This window comes from Onychostruthus taczanowskii, unplaced genomic scaffold (genome assembly GCF_017590055.1).
Source record: "Onychostruthus taczanowskii isolate IOZ18803 unplaced genomic scaffold, ASM1759005v1 scaffold19, whole genome shotgun sequence".
Classification (NCBI taxonomy): domain Eukaryota; kingdom Metazoa; phylum Chordata; class Aves; order Passeriformes; family Passeridae; genus Onychostruthus; species Onychostruthus taczanowskii.
Window position 1 is genome coordinate 11048211 of NW_024499128.1, and position 13056 is coordinate 11061266.

Here is a 13056-nt window from a genome sequence, read left to right on the forward strand (position 1 = left end):
AAGGAGCTGGAACAAAAAAGCATGAAGGGGAAAAAAAAGAAGAAAATAAAGGAAATAAACTGGAGGCAGTGTGCAGAGCAGAGAGGGGAATTTGGGTGCTTGGTCATGAGAGCCAGCTCCTCACAGGCACACTTTGTGCTGTTTTCCACTGTTGGGAGTGGAAAAAGCTATCCATGGAAGTGGAAAAAGGGCTCTCAACCTGCCCAGAGCCATCACTCATCAGCCCGCCGAGGTCCCGCTGCAGAGGGGCTCCCGCGGGTCAGCGCGCTCCGCACTTCTGCAAAACCGCCAGGGAGGAGCAGGAAAAAACCACGCTGCACAAAAAGCCCCTTGCAGCCCCAAAACAGCCTTGCAGCCTGTGCTGAATCAGAGCTGCTGACTGCTGGGGCCATGGGCACCCACCCTGCCCATGCAACAGGCAGGGGACAGCCACCAAGAGCTGCTGGAAAACCCTGCGTCCCAGGAATGCGACTCCAACCGGAGCCAGAAGCCAGCTTCACCCTCTGCATATTTTCCTTCAGACATGCTGGATTTGATTTTTTTTTTTTTTTTTTAGCAATTAAGACGCCAGAGTTTTAACCCCACGAAACATGCAACTTTTCCAGCGCTTTAAAAATAGATCCCAGCTGCAAAGACCGACCCCCTGCCCAAGCCAGGAGAAACAAAACCGCGTGGATTGACCCCAGAAAGTTACGCAGCCCCTTTTAGCACCAAAACCAGCCCTTTGCTCTCCCCCACCACGTGTTTTGGAAATTGCAACATCTACCTTGCTTCTTGTCCATGGTTTCCCAGAAATGAAGAGCAGCGCCGGCACGCCTGGCACAAGAGAGGGATGGGGGCGGACTGGAGGAGGGAGGGGAAAAAATTCCCGCAGGATCCAGCGCAAGGCACTTCTTGCAAGCACCGATGATTCTTTTCAGTGGGAATGCATGGCCCCAAGCACCCGCTGGCTTCACAGAGCCCTCCTCGCCGGGTGTCCCCAAATCCCTGGGGTCCCTGAGGCTGGGAGCAGCAGCCAAAGCAAGCAGGGGGAATTGGGGAAGGTAGAGCCTCGTTCCCTCATCGGCAGCTGCCGAGGTTGGCCGGACTCGGCTCCGATTACCCTTGAAAGCTCAACAGTTGTAAAAACTGCAGCAGAGAAATAGCAGGTGACGTCAACAGGAAACTGGTGGGGAGCCAAACTCCAGCTCCGGGAGCTGCTGAAGCGCTGGATTGCTAAAGTGCATCCCGGTGGGACACGTTCTCTTCCCACAAATTCAACCATTCCAAGCCAGCCTGCAGGCCCAGGCATCCCACCGGAGTGACCCTTGCTCCGGGACAGCCCTGGCACCAAGCAGCAGAGCCCAGGCTCGCTGGTTTGGGCACCAAAGAGGCGCTGGGATGGAAAGAGGTCACATTTCGTTGTGCTGCAGGTGACAAGTTAATTGCTCTGCCACTAACAACTATTACCACAACAAATAGTAGAAATATTGTTCCATGACAATGCCAGCTCGGAGCTCGGCAGCTATTCCAGGGTGACAACCGAGATGGCATCTCTGGTAGCAAAATATAAATTGCTGCATGCACTTGGCTGGGAAATAGCAAGGGAGAGTGGGAAAATAAAAGCATTCATTTCTCTGCAAGCACGTGCAAGAAAAGCCATGGCCAAGAATTGCTGCTCTTCCCCTTTCCCTCAAAGCCGCTCCAGCAGAAGCCAGCGCTGATGTTCCTGATCAAAGCCAGGCTCAGCTCTGACAGGCTGCAGTTTTGTTTTCGATTTCCCTGTCAGCCTGGAGGGGAGATACTGTACCAGATTCTTTACCTTAAACTAATTATAGAAAATCTACCAGTGCTTTGCTGCTGAGCTCTCTCCCCACTCCAGGCTGTGCGGGACCAGGCACATTTGCAGGCTGAAAAGTCAGAGGTCAAGGTAAACGCACATACCAACATAATGAGTGGCTCTAATTTTAAATAGTGTTTATGTAAGCCCCAGAAGGACTGCGGAAGGTATTTTCTCAGGCTCATTTCCACTCCCAGGGTATAGTTTCAGGCACAGATCATCAGCACATAAAGGATGCTGACGCAGGAGCTGCTCTTGCAGATGGCACTGAGAGCCACCAGCACCCGTCCCCAGCACTCCTGGGGAGAGCAGTGCTGTGCTGCCCTCCCATCACTCACTCTATTAACAGCTAATTCCCTCTCAGCCAGACACAGACACTCCAAGGATCTTTACAGACACCCACAGAGTCAGAGCTGCTTTGGAGCAGAAAGTCCCTAACCCAGCAGGTGGGATGGGAAAGAAGATTAACTTTGAATTTGTCCCGTTGGGTTTCAGCGCCTGAGGACCCGGGGTGGTGTAAAGCTGAGCTTCCTGACATCTCAAAAGCATCTTAAAAAAAAAAAAAAAAGAAGAAACAAAAACAAACCCAACCATCCTTTCAAGTCTCACTGTTGGGAACTCTTTCAAAGGTTTGCTGGTGCAGTAGGAATAGCCAGGCATGCACCATTTACCAGAAATTATCCAATCCTTTATAGGGCACAGGTAATCCCAGGGGAACAAAAAGCATCAGGTGTTTCACTGGTGTTAACAAAACCTCCCCACGAGAGACATCACCCCAAAACAGGTGAGGGATGCTGGGAGAGCAAATCCTGGGGAGAATTCAGGCATTTGCACAGGGTCAGGTATACCAGGAGAGAGCCAGGGACAAGGATGGCTCCCATCCCTCCCAGCAGCCTCCTGCCAGGGGGCTGGCTTGAATAAGGGGAAGAGCACACCCTCAAAAACAGCAATGAGCTCAAACAGTGCCCTGCCAACACCAGGCCCCTCTCCCCACCCTTCCCCTGTGGACACACAGCCCCTCCCGAGGCCACTTCAGTCAAGGCTGGGTCACCATCACAGCCAGGGAGTGGAGAAGGGGATGAGCTGCTTGAAGTGTCCCATTTGGGGCTGGAAAGAAGCTTTTTATAGGTGTGTTTGGGATAGACCACAAAATTAATTACTTCACCTGTCCCCTAAGTAGAGCTGCTGTCTAACCACAGTCTGATTTTCATGGAATACTTCATTCCCTCTGCTCAGAGACAAGCCCATGCACCAGCTGGCTGTCCCATCCCAGCACCACAGTGCCTGAAGACCCCACATCTCCCAGGAATGGCAGCAGCTTCCCTGGCCAAGGCTGCACTGCCCCAGTCCGGGATGTGCTCGTTGCACACTCCAGGCACACGTCCCACGGGAACGCCTCACGTGCCCCAGCCATGCACGGGACACACAGGCTGGAAACTCTGCTTGAAAACAGAGCCTTTGAACCGAATCCAGCTGGAAAGGGAACAGCGTTATCCTTCTCATCCCCTCGGATGGGACATGACATTGTCCATGAGGTTGGGGACAATCAGAGCAGGTGTCACAGCCACAGTGCCACCGGCTCTGGATGAGACTGTGCAAGGGAGAAGGATGTGACCTCCCGGTGTCCAGCGAGGAATTTGGGGATGGGCACTTCAGCCAGAGTCTCTGACAGGCAGAGGCATTGGCACAGCCACCTCTGGGGCTCACAGCCACCTCTGGGGCTCACAGCCACACCCGGGCTCTGTGCAGCAGCCAGATAACAGCGGGGCAGCCCCGGGAGGATGTCACCGCCCAGCCACATTCCAGCTGTATTTTTAGGTTACCTGCACAACCTCGAGGGCTGGAAAAAACGTTTGATTTTGTGCCCATGTGTCAGCCTGCCCTCGCCCAGCCCTGTGCCAATGGAACACACAGGCTCCACTCCCACAGGTGACCAGAGGCCAGACTCCCCTCAGGAAGCTGAAAAGCCCTGTCTGGCTGACAGTGACACGGTGACATTACAGGACACGCCACGTAGGTGCCCAGAGTGGTGGTGCTTTGCACCAGAGCTTGTGCAAAACCCCCGTGCAAAGGTAGTGACAGTCACAGGAGCAGCTGTGCAGAGCAGGCTCTGAGCTGGGGTGCAGGCAGAGCATCCTCTGGGATGGACACTGCCTCCTTTGCATCCTTTGCTCCAACTGGATTTTCCCCCAAATAAAGCAGTGGCTGAGGTTGCACCTCTTCAAAGCTCAGCTTCATCCTGAGACAAAAATCTGGAAGGAATCCCAGCCCTAATGCCCTGGGATTGTCAGGGGAAGGCAAAGAAGACAATGCTTAGAGAAAAGCAAAGAACACGCTAGAAGAAAAAAAAAATAGGAGAAAAGGAAGAGGCAGAAGCATTATCACCTGTGCCCCTCTCCTTGGCAGCAAGCACCAACATCACTCCTCCTTCCTTTGATTTCTCACTCCGTAGGCTAAGCCATGAAAAAATAAAATCTGCTTGGAATTGATGTGAGTGGCTAGTGACAGTTTCCTGATGGGAGAGAAAACTCAAACTGTCCTTGGAATAGATCAGCTTGACAGGAGGCACAGTGGGAAAGGGAATAGTTTGACTTCGTAATTGTCAGCAGTAACTCAACTCCAGCATCAATAGACACTTTTTCTATCCAAACTGGCATAATTCAAGTACTTCCAGGTGTCCTTGTAAACTTAGCAAGAGAGCAAAGTATTCCTCTCTCTGCTTCTTAAAAAAAGAAAAATGGGGAAAAAAAAGATTTCTACCATCCTCCCTCCAGTTTGCTTTGGGCAGGGATAGAGTGATGTCATCTCTGCAAATGATGTAAGAGAGCAGACACCTGCTATGAAAATGGAATTTATGGAGGAAAAAAACCCCTTCACGTTCCCAGCTGCCTGCTCTGGGGGAGAGGCAGAAACAAGAGACTGACCCAGGTGCTTCCCTGGCCCACAGACCTCAGGCAGGACTTTCAAGAGCAGCATCTGCACTGGGGAACAGGCCAAGCAGCTGCTCTGAAGGTTCACAGCGACATTATTCCCCAGGCACCTGGAATGCTTCCCACTCCCAGGGTGCCACCACAGCTCCAGTGGACAAAGCCTGTGCTCCCTCAGAGGAAAACTTCTGACCTCCAGCACTGAGCCAGCACCACATCTCTGAGGTGCAGGAGCAGAGAAAACCTTGGATTATTCCCTTTGGAGCAGGGTGCTGTTCCAGCAGCTCACAGAAAGCAGCAGAAGAGTGCTGCAGTAAAATTCCCTGCATTTCTTGCTGTCCCACACCAATTTTTTGCTCTTTTTGGTACATATTCAGTGCCAACCCTCTTCCCTGCCTCTCTCACCCATCCCTTCTCTGCTCCAGGGAACCAGGCAGGAGACACAAATACAAAGAGAGAGCTCAGCCCCAACAAGCTGAACCTGCAGCCTCTTTTCCTGGCATTAACCACACCATCCTTATGGCCCACACCATGTACCTCCTGCCCTCCCTCCCATCACTGTTCCTCTGCCCCACAGGACAGACTGCATCCACACTCCCAGAATAAACCCATGTCCAGCTGGTCCATGAGAAATCACCTGTGAACCTCTCTCCTTTGTTCCCTCACACTCCCTGCTGCAAAGCTTAAAAGATGCCCTCAGCCCCATTCTGTCCTCTCTCCTCTCCACAGGTTCTTATCAAAGGCTGTACCAGGTCTGTGTGGGGAAAACACTTATTTTCTGGTGGATTTGCCCAGTAGCCACAGGGCAGCTTTGATTCATGACAAGGAAAAGCTCCACAGGAAACGTGCCCACAGCTCAGTGGTGTTTTACCACCACAGCTGCTACTCTGGGTGGGATTGATCTTCTTTCCCCTCTTTCTGTCACTCTCTCATATCCACCCTATCACACTGCACTTTTTCCAGTGTTCAGGGAAGTGAGAGTTGCAGGTTTTTCCCAGTAAAGGCAGATTAAAGAGCTGCCTCTCCATCCCAGGAAGGCAGAGGTCTCCACAGCCGGGCTGGTCCCGACGCATCCGGCTCACATCCCAGCTCAAGAGCTCGCAGTGACTCAGCCCAGCTCAGCTGCAGCTGTCTTGGGGCACACTCAGGGCTTCCAAGAACTATTTCCATTTGAGTAAGAGACAATCAGTTTTTAAGAATCCCCTTTCTCTCAGAAGAGCGAGCCTCACATCCGTGTTCTGTGGAAAGGAGCAGCGCTCTCTCTGCAGGCTGACGTGTGGAGAGGAGCTGGAAGGAGATGTGTGAAACATCAAACCTGTCTGAGATCAAGGGAAACACACCCTGGCTCCTGTCCCTGGGATAGTTACACACGGTTTCCCTCACTGCTGAGGCTGTAAAACCCCACGGGGAAACCCACAGTTACCAAACACAAAGCCCTTTGTAGATCCAAAATTAAGGGGAAACTCTCGCAGCTACCTGGAATGTACACAAAAACATCACACCTACAGGGGAGCTGCTGGAGGAAAAGCTGAGTGGTTTTCAAGCACCTTAGCAAAGCACACACAAGGCTGATAAGAATTAGAAATTCACCCACAATTTCTGCTTGGTTATTTCTGGAGGCACCTCCTCCAGCCCTCGCTTCACTCTCATCACTTTTCAAGAAACCAGGCAGGGACAGGTGTAATTAATACCTGCAAAAAGCTGCTCTTGGGTAAGAAAGCAGCATCAGCAGAGCACAAGAGGCAGCCCCAGCACAGCACAGCCCTGCAGGTATCCTGGGCTCCAAGGACAACCCCAGCCCTGGCTGGCACCAGCCACCCTCCGGCACCTGGCGCTCACCTCTGATGCTCAAAGCCAAAAATTGCAGGGATCAACGAAAAACCTGAGGGAAACAGGCTGCAGATGCTAACAGAGAGTGAACACAGGGAGCTGTACGAGCAGATCATCTGAAACACCCACCACATCCCTCTTTTTAGCAGCCTTAAAGCAGTGTGGAGCTGCTTCCAGACTTAAGGAAAACGGGTGCTGCCAAAGACAGACAGACAGAGCTTGGCACAGGGGCTGGTCAGGTCCAGGCTGGTCCTCCAGCAAAATCACCACCCACCAGCACCTTCATCCCTCCTTCTGCACAATCACATAATTATTTTTTTTTCCTGACCACCACAGGGGTGGCAGTCAGCACCACGGGTGGAACAGGTGAGGATTTGGTACAGGCTGGAGGATTTTAGTCCTGAGGACACCAGGGAAATCTCAGCAGTCAGCTGAGCACACGTGCACACACACACAGGTGTCTCACACTGCCCTGCCCCGTGCCAGCAGGGATTTTCTGGGGGTTTTACAAACAGGCACGTGGGGCTGGGCCTGTCACCTACCCCCGAGCACCTTTCAGAGGTGTTTGGAGGATGACAAAGAGCAGCCAAAGCCACGAATCAGCACGAGATCATCTCAGCTTTGGCCGGGGCGCAACTTGGCAGCACGTCAGGAGAGAAACCAAGCGGTGCAGAGCACTGGGAACTATGCAGAGCAGCTTTCCTCAAAAGCCCTGAGCACATCTGGCCCTCAGCACAGGAGCCACGTCACTGTTAGTGACGAGCTGCAAAGACATCCTGGTGTCTGCAGCACAACACAGCCCTGCAGCCATGCCCCCAACGCTCAGGGCTGATTCAGAGGGGCCATCCCAAGGGCTGCACACTTTGCTGCTTCATCACCTCCCTCTCAAGCCTCAACTTTCCCACTCCCACAGCAAGTAAACCAAGATCTTCGTGCTACAGCAAAAAACAACTCCTCCATCCTGCAGCGTTTGGCCTTCACCAGCTTGAACAGGGAGCAGACTCCTGCAGGAAGGGATGAGTGCAGCAAGAGGGAACATCTGCTCCAGCTGTGCCAAACACCCTCCAGCCAGCAGGGTCAGGCTGCTGCCATCTCCAAGCTGCTGTTACCACAGCCCAGTGCAGACATCCAGGGCAGCACAGCCAGGCTGCTGCGTCAGCCATCCCCACGGGACCCCGGCTAGGAGGGGATTCATACACACTCACACACCACAAAGCAGTTTCTAACTGGCCTGCAAGCCCAGACAAGCTGACACACCCTAGATAACCCCGTCATCCTCCCCTAAACCACCCCCAGCCCATCCACGTAACCAGCCCTGCGTGTTTATGATCTGTCACACACATGACTGTCACCTGCCAGGCCCTGCAGGACAACTTCTTCCCCTCCTGTCCCTCTGTCCTGCACTGCTGGTCCCATCCACACCCATCACCCATGGATGCTGAGGGAGGATGTGGCTCATGATGCTGGCAGGACCCCATCCCAGCTGCAGGGATTTATACAATCCTCATCAGAAACCTCCAAGATCTTTAGGAATGAAATACAAGAATTAAAAGCTGCTTTTTACATTTCCTAAAAGGCACTACCACAGCAGGAGAGGAAGCAGTAGGGATGAACTGGGGGGCACTTGGTGCTCAGCAGGGAGATCCCAGGGAGAAAAGGGTCCAGGCCATTGCCAGAGAGCTCCATCAGACATGAGCAGCTTGGCTGATGCCAGTGCCAAACCACAGCTAAGGTTAGCAGCCTCTGATGGGAAATTACTTGTATTGAGCACTCTGGAGGTTTCTTCCTTTCCAAACCCAGATTTGTCTTTGGTGGTGGTGAGGGGGGGAGGAAGGGTGAATGCTCCACAAACAACTTCTGGTAAGTGTTGTCTCCTCCTCATCCTGCCTCCTCTTACAAGTTATGCCTTTAGTGGAATTTTTTTTTTTTTTAATAATTGCAATTGAAATGATGAAATTAAGGCTTAGAACACAGATCAACTCAGCAGTGCCCCTCCCTGGGCACAGTGCAGGCAAAAGGAGGGAGTTTGTGGCAGCTCAGTGGGTGCTGGAGAGGGTACAGCTCATCCTCACCTTCACCCCAATGCAGGTCCCCAGCACAAGGCAAGGATTTCCTTCCTCCCCTACCCACTGGGACCCCCAGATCCTGCCCTTCCCCTTGGCCACACTATAACCCACCACACTCCACACAAGCAGAACCTCTGCTCCAGCCTTTTGCTGGGCAGAGAAGTGGCTGCAAGAGAAAGGAGCACACAGGGAGCCCTGTCCCAGCTCCAAAAAAGGGAGCAGACTCAGATCCAGGGCAAACTGAGGCCCACTGGGGCCACAAGGCAGCACTGTGACATCTGAGATTGCTGCAGTTGTGCCCAGTAATTCCAGAGTTCCTCAGGGCTGCAAACACTGGGACTCACAGCACTGCCACAGCACCACTGTGCATTGCCCCCACACAGATAAGAGGCTGTGAGGAGATGAAAAATCTCCCAGGTGGAAAAAACCAACAGAAACTTCCAGTTTCCATCATAAAAAAAAATCCTCTCTGCCCTTTCCCCCACTCCAAATCCCTGACTAACACTTGACCTGTGCTGCAGAGGTTTGTCAGCAAGAGGCAGCGGGTAGATCCAGCTCCATATGAACCCACAAGCCATCCTGAGTCATGCCAGCAAAACCCCAAACTTTTTGTTGATACAGTAAAATCACCTCCCCAGCCAACACAAGTTCCTCTCCCAGCTCTTTCCCCAGCAAACAGACAGCTCAGGCTGTGCCTTATTAACCAACACAAGCAAAAACCATCTTCTGTCCAAAAACCCACAGAGCCCCACATCTGCAGAGGTGTCATTTTGGGACACAAAATCACCAGTACCAGAAAGCTGCTCCCAATGAGAGCCTCGACAAAGCACAGGTGAGTTTCCTCCAGCAAAAACAACCCCTGCAAACAAACTCCAGCTCAGCCCTGGACCACAGCTCAGAGGTGGAAAATAAAGGGATCAGCCTGCAGTGAGATTCATTATCCACTAAAAGAAAAGCAGGGAAGCATCCCTCCAGGGAGGGAAATGGACTGCTGAGGCACAGCTAAATATTTATCACATCCAGCATGATATTTTCCAGGCACCCATGGTTATGCCAGCAGAGGAGGAAGGCAGGAGCAAAGTGCTGTGCTTGCTCTAGGATCGTTACAATTAATTGGATTCGAGCTCTGTGATGCTTCAGCTAGAATTAAAGAATGGCTCCATGGGATCAGAGCTCCCAGCTCTCCCAGCACTCACACCCTGGGAACACCAGGCTGGTGGCTGCTCTGCCTGGACACGACAGGAGCCCAGAGCCAAAGTCCTGCTTCATCAGGTCACGACCCACACGTGTATTTTTGGCAGAGCTGCCTTTTTTTTGGGGATGGCAGCTGGAAAAGTGTGAATGGCAGACGAGACAGTGCTGGATTCACAGACTGAATTGCATAAGAGTGGTGTGCTCCCACGGAGGGCACAGCCAGGGCACGGCAGGGACAAGGCACCACCACTTATTTACCCACCCAGAATAGACGTGCCACGAGAACAAGCACCAGTTCATCCCCAGGTCCTGGCATTTCTCACTGCTGGTTTTTCCAAGCCTCTGTGGTAAAGGAGAGCTGCCTCCCCAGAGGCACAGCCTGGCTCCAGACAGATCCTGATCCCTCTCCCAAAGAGCACCTCTATTCCCAAAGGACAATCTCCCTGCTAAGGAAAAACACTTGTTTTTTAATTACTCAGCCATCGGTTCTGGGTGAGCCAGGACAGGACAAGCAAGTCTTCTCCCTCCAGATCCCACCCATGCACTCACCCTCCCTCCCTCCCTGCAGCTGCTTTTCCCAGCAAATTCCAAAATTTTGGGAAACAACTGTTCCCCCACCCGCACACTCATGCCTGTCCCTCCAGGAGGGGCTTCCCAGGCATCAGGGGCCACTCAGGTCACAGCCAGCAGCCCCAGGAATGGGCACAGGATTTCCACGTGCAGGGCAGGCAGAAGACACACCCTGATTCCCAGGGAAAAGGTAACAGCCTGGTTTTGTATCCCCAGAGTCTCAGACCTTGCATCCTCCACTGTGTTTCTGCACCCACACAAAGGCTGAAAAGTCCCTGAGGCTTCATCCCCTCCTGCTTTTTACCTCTGGGATACAACACCCTCCCTGCACAGCATCCATTCCCTGAAAAAGGTGGAAAATCTCACCCAGACCCAGCCACATTTTGCAAGCTGCAGCCAGAGGCTGTGTCCCTCGCAAAGCTCTGCAAGGAGGACACCGGGACAGCTCCAGAGCTTTGTTGCCAATTCCTTCCTGCAGTGCCACCCAGGCCATGAGACACAGCTCAAGGGAACTCGGGTGACCTGAGAAAACAGGGAGTTTTTGCATACATGAGTAAACATCAGCCTCAAGAGTGCAAGATAACACAGGAGACGTTCTCCCACATACAAGATCCTGTGAGATAACTTGGATCAAGCAGACAGGAGCAATGGGAAGAGGAAGAAAGAAAGCCAAAATCCTCCCTAAGCTCCACAAAATCCCCAGAAGGTGTTTATCTCCCAAGCTATGTTTAGTGCAGAGCAAAGCCCCGGCACAGCACCATTCCTATCACCAGTGTCACGGCCAGCCACGTATCCCAAAAATCTCCTGAGGCAGGAGACAGCCCCGTGACTAAGCCAAAGTGATGGCAGGTGAGTTTTGGAAGGCATCTGTCACAAAAAGAGCCAACCAAGAGCTTCAACACAGCGGCCTCTGTTTACAACCCTGAGCAACACAAACGCAAGGAGAACCAGCAAAGGAAACCTGAGACTGTTCACTGAAATACCCTAAGGAAAACCAGAGAAATTTAGCTAAAATTCAGGCTGCCTGAAAGAGAGGGAAGCAGCTGCCATGAGCAGCAGGGGCACACACTCAGACCTGTGAGCATCCCTGGAAAAACCCCCTGGGAGGCAGGTGCAGGCCAAGGAGAGGCAGGATGAGAGGAGGCAGATGTGTGCCACACACTCAGGATCCACTCTCAGGATCCAACACTGCTGCTGCCCCGATGGAAGCAAAGGAGCTCAGCTCAGATGAGGACTCAGAGCTGCCAGCAGACAGCAGGAGCTCTCAGCACACGTGTGACACCTCCAGCACAGGACACCAGGGCTAACAGCATGAATGAACCACTTTATCACAACCAACAACAACCTGCAGACACAGAGCAGCTCCAAACCTCCTCTGAGGAAAGCACCACGCTCCCAGGTGCTCCTCCAGGCATCACCTCTTGCTGCCAGCCACGCTGCTTCCCCCAAAATCCTCCAAAATCCTCCAGGCTCAGCTCGGGCATCATCTCCTGTGGGGCACAAGTGGTCCCTGGGCCAGGCTCACCTCGTCCCTCCATGCACACATCCGCCGCTCCGGCACAGGCAGCCGAGGAAAGGTCTGGGCTCAGGTGTCCCAGCCTTTTAAGAAGCCTGGATGATCCCTTCCAAGGCTGGATGGCTGGAGGCATGTGCTCCTGCCTGTGAGTCAGCAGCTCCACTCAGCAGCTCCGAAAATCGCTGCTGATTCACCCCCTGCTTACACAGCAAACAGGAAACTCAGGTCCACATTCCCTCCGGATAAGACACGGATCGTTTAAAACCGGGGCGGGGGGGAGGAGGAAAAGAAAAAAAAGTCACGGGAGGTGCGTTCATCTCCTCACATGGCTCCTGACTTCGAGTTTCCAGAGCATCACTCCCGCACAGGGAAAACCCCTCGAATTTTATTCCGCTGATTCGAGAGGCGGCAGGCACCCTCCGTGCGCTCCCTCCTCCGCCCGGTCTGCGCGGATGGAGCCGGCTCCGGGGAGCACCGGGACACCGGCAGAGCCACTTCCCTGTCTGCATCCATCCATCCATCCAGCCATCCATCCATCCATCCCGGCACGGCCATGGCCGGCCGGAGCTCACCTTGCTTTGGGGACAGGCTCCCTGAGTCACGGCCGCGCTCCGTAAATGACCCCTGTGACACACGCTCACGCTGTCCGCCTGGGGACCGCGGCAAAGCAGCCAGGCACTCCCGGCACCGGCTCCGGGCCGTGCCCCAACACCGGCACGAGGCGACACCCGGAATGCCATCCCGGTCCTTCCCACCACGGCGAGGGCTCCCGGCCCAGGACTCCCGAGGAGCGGAAGGGCAAGGCAGGGAAAGCCTCCAGCAGCAGCGGCAGCAAACAGAACCCGCCTGTTGTTATCGCCCTCCCCACGCCAAACGCAGCCTCACCCCGTCGCCCCCGCGGCCCCTCCGCACAGCCCCACCGAGGGCTCGCAGCCCCGCGCATCGCGGCTCCGGAACCACCGGGCGCCGCGCAGAGGAGGCCTCCCGGAGCCCAAAGCCGGCGGGTTGGGCAACAGCCCCGGCCCCGCGGCTACCCCCCGGCCCCGCCGTTACCCCCCAGCCGCGGCCGCCCCTCCGAGCCCGCTCGTACCTCTGGGCAGGGACATGGCGCTGTGCGAGCCCGGCGGGCCCGGC

At 54.0% G+C, this 13056-nt stretch overlaps 1 protein-coding gene across 3 annotated transcripts in view; it reads right to left on the minus strand.

The window, feature by feature from the left end:
* The window catches only part of MAP2K3 (mitogen-activated protein kinase kinase 3), a 30274-nt gene extending 17224 nt beyond the window's left edge, over positions 1-13050 (minus strand). Inside the window, exon 1 of one of the 3 annotated variants that reach the window (XM_041401781.1) lies at positions 13013-13050. In XM_041401781.1, coding sequence (XP_041257715.1) covers positions 13013-13028 — 16 coding nt within the window. In that variant the 5' untranslated portion in view covers positions 13029-13050. Of the gene's footprint in view, positions 1-766; positions 1111-12494; positions 12515-13012 lie in introns of those variants that run through there. The other 2 variants (XM_041401782.1, XM_041401780.1) reach the window with 2 other exon arrangements.
* Positions 13051-13056: the final 6 nt, after the last annotated feature.